The sequence below is a fragment of the Lactuca saligna genome, chromosome 5 (genome assembly GCF_052625555.1).
Source record: "Lactuca saligna cultivar CGN05327 chromosome 5, ASM5262555v1, whole genome shotgun sequence".
Classification (NCBI taxonomy): Eukaryota; Viridiplantae; Streptophyta; class Magnoliopsida; order Asterales; family Asteraceae; genus Lactuca; species Lactuca saligna.
Window position 1 is genome coordinate 287,601,584 of NC_136421.1, and position 3,501 is coordinate 287,605,084.

Here is a 3,501-nt window from a genome sequence, read left to right on the forward strand (position 1 = left end):
TTTATGTTGGTGTATCAACCGAGTGGACCACATTTAGAAACAACTTAGCGCAAAATATGTTTGATTCTTGGAATACTACACATTGATCATTTCTATTTTTGTTATGTTTATCATTTATTATGAATTTGTGCTATATTTTTTATTTTCAATAATGAGATTTAATTTACTTTTACTGGTTATATTTGTAATATATATATGTATATATATATATATATATATATATATATATATATATATATATGGTTGTGTATTTTTTTTATAGCATGCATTGTTTCATCTAATTATTATTTTTATAAAAATAGTAGGTTTGATGGAAAAAATCAGAAACTATCGCAACTGGACAATTACTGAAGATGCCAAGCTCGTGGAAACATTGGTAAATATGGTGAACATCGGAGGATTTAAAGCCGATAATGGTTTTAAATATGGATATTTACTACATCTAGAAAACGCATTGAAGGAAAAAATTCCCAACTCTGGCATATTGGGTAAACCCCACATTGAGTCAAGGATCAAAACCATGAAAAAAGATTGGCAAGTTGTTTATGATATGGTAAATGGTACGAACACAAGTGGTTTTGGTTATGATAGCTCTACTCATTCTGTAACAGCTGAACCAGTGGTTTGGGATTCTTACATACAGGTACAATATTATAACTTTTATATATTTTGTTACTTCTCAACTATTTATATTATATTTTTATGTGCTAACCTTTTATGATACAAAATAGGTTCATAAAGAGGCAGGAAAATGGAGAAATGAGATATTTCCTCATTACGAGGATTTATGTATCATTTTTGGAAAGGATAGAGCTTAAGGGAATAAAGCCAAGGATTTTGCCCAAATGGAAGAAGATGCAACCAATGAAGAACAATCAGAACAAATAGAAGATGTTTTTGAAGAACAAACCACAGAAAATGAAGAATCTCCAAACACGGGCTCAAAGAAGAGGAAAAGAGTTGATGCTGTTATTAAGGGAATAACTATTGCAGCTAACGTCCTTGGAGAAAAACTTGAAAAAATGGCAAATAGCATGAACCAAGCAATACTAGGAGAAACAGAAGTGCAAAAGAAAAGCTTCAATGGTGATTCCTGAAATTTCAAAAATACAGTCATTAAGTGCCTTGATAGGTTCAAAGTAAGTAGGAAAATAATGTGTGACCCTGAAACCGTGTTAAGTTTTTGGAATTTGGAAGGAGAAGATCGGGAGAACTTTGTGAGGTTTATGTTGGAAGAGTGATATGATTATGAACTAGGTATTTAGACATTATTTTACCCGGTGTGTGGTTACCTTTTTTTTTTTAATTTTAGTTTGAGAATAATGAATGACATTTGTTGCTTTATATTTTTATATTTAATGGTTTTATTTCAATTTTTTTAATTAAATGAAAATTAGTAATGTTTATTAAACAATATGATAAGCTTCAAAAAAATCATTAAAGGATATTTTTGTCATAATACGTAATTTATTTTCCAATTCTGTTGGAAAATTAGCAAACCAAACAGAAAACAAATTCCATTCCATGTCAACCAAACACATTTAAGTTTCTGGTACATTCAGATTCAAATTCCTCTAAATTCCAATTCCTTTGACAGATTCCATTCCTTTCAAAAACATTCTGTGAAACAAACGCGCCCTAAGAAATTTGTATATTATGTTTTATTCTTCTCGTGTTGTTTGTTGATCGATTACTACAATTCAAACTTTGAAGGTACTCATATCTCATCATTGTCTTTTTTAGAACCGCGGATTACAAAAGGATCTAACATGACGCTAGTTTGTAGAAACAAAAACAAGCTACAAATTACAAGCTATAAAATGAGAACAACACCACAAATTTCAATTCAGAAAATTAAATATAACACTATGGTTGAACCAATTGTATGATAAAATTTGTATATCGAGCACCTTCCCTTCTTGAATATAAGATAGTTCATTCCTTTACAAATCGACCACAACACCACGCACAAAAAGATTAACGTAACATGAACTTTGTTTTGCAGGGGCCTCTACACAAAACAATTAGCTTTAATTAGAACAACTTATACGTACCCACTAACTCGTGATATATTGGAGTTTCCTATGTTAGTCTATATTATTAGCTCGCTTGTTTATGGGCGCTTTTTTGTCTTTAGCCCATTAGGGTTTCTGTCTAGCTAGTATTTATATCCGCTTTATTCCTTGTAGTCTTAATGCTTTTCTCTGAGAAACCTTATAATTTCTCTTTGATATAATCATATGACAATGTTATCATGGTATCAGAGCAGATGTTTGATACGTTGTTAGAGGTCTTTGTAGCAGTCATCTATGGCACAGATTGAACTTTTTCTAGGGTTACTGTAGCATGCCGTTTTCGTTCATTATCACTGGTACTCGTTTTTTTTTTTAATTTTTTTTATATGTTGATTCATTGCTACTGTTGATTCGTTGTTGCTATCGGTTCGTTGCTACTGTTGGTTTGTTGTTGCCGTTGGTTCATAATTGTTGTTGATTCGTAATTCAAGTGATTGCTTCCGCTGGTTTGTTACTCCTTTCATTCTCAGATTATTATATTGTCATTGTGGTTATTCATTCACTATCAACATGACTGAAAAGGATGATTCCTTTCAGTCAATCAGTACTCGTTTGGATGGAAAGAATTATACGTATCGGAGTTACCTTATGAAGAACTTCCTTCGTGGGAAGAATATATGGGGCTATGTCACTAGGACTAAAGCAAACCCTCAGTGCCTCAAACCGAGAGTTATGATATGTTGCTTGATGCTTGGGAGACTGATAACTCCAAGGTTATTACTTGGATCAATAACTCTGTTACTCAGTCCATTGGTATGCAGTTGGCTAAGTATGATACAACAAAGGAAGTTTGGAATCACTTCGAGTGACTGTATACTCAGTCGAATTTTGCTAAACAATACCAATTGGAATATGATATTCGTGCCCTTCAACAAAATGACCAGAGCATTCAAGATTTCTATGCTGCTATGTCTGATCTCTGGGATCAATTGGCTCTTACTGAATCTAAAGAGTTAAAAGATTTTGAGCCTTACATTGCTAGGAGGGAAGAACGATGATTGGTTCAGTTTTTGATGGCCTTGCGTTCTGATTTTGAAGGTCTTCGTGGAACAATTCTTCATCACTCTTCTCTTCCTTCAGTTGATTCAGTTGTCCATGAGTTAATTGTAGAAGAGACTCGTATCAAGTCCCATGCAAATAAAGGGTTTAAAGCAACCTCTACTCTTACTCCCGCTCCTGTTGTGCTTTGTGTCTCCTCCAGTCAATCTCGACAAACTTCAAGAGTCGCTTATGATGAGTGTGCATTCTGCAAACAGAAAAATCATTGGAAAGCTCAGTGTCCATGGTTAGTCGATAAGGGTAAATATGGTCAACCTCAGTCAGGGCAACAAAATAGGTCTGGTTAACAGAAGTATCAGTCAGGTTCCTCTGGTACTCCTCCATGGACCCCTCGTCCTCCACAGTTTGTTGTTGCTGCTGTTCCACC

General features: G+C 33.8%; 1 protein-coding gene across 1 annotated transcript; it reads left to right on the plus strand.

The window, feature by feature from the left end:
- The first annotated feature begins 310 nt into the window (after positions 1 to 310).
- LOC145046839 (uncharacterized) lies at positions 311 to 818 on the plus strand. Its single transcript, XM_078995102.1, has 2 exons — positions 311 to 643; positions 732 to 818. Exons 1-2 carry the CDS (start codon positions 311 to 313, stop codon positions 816 to 818), a joined length of 420 nt encoding a protein of 139 aa, XP_078851228.1.
- Positions 819 to 3,501: the final 2,683 nt, after the last annotated feature.

Excerpts from the sequence above, each read along its gene's own strand:
- LOC145046839 (XM_078995102.1), top strand. The coding sequence starts at position 311 with ATGGAAAAAATCAGAAACTATCGCAACTGGACAATTACTGAAGATGCC. Across the intron at positions 644-731 it reads TTTGGGATTCTTACATACAG|GTTCATAAAGAGGCAGGAAA; the intron begins GTACAATATTAT and ends GATACAAAATAG.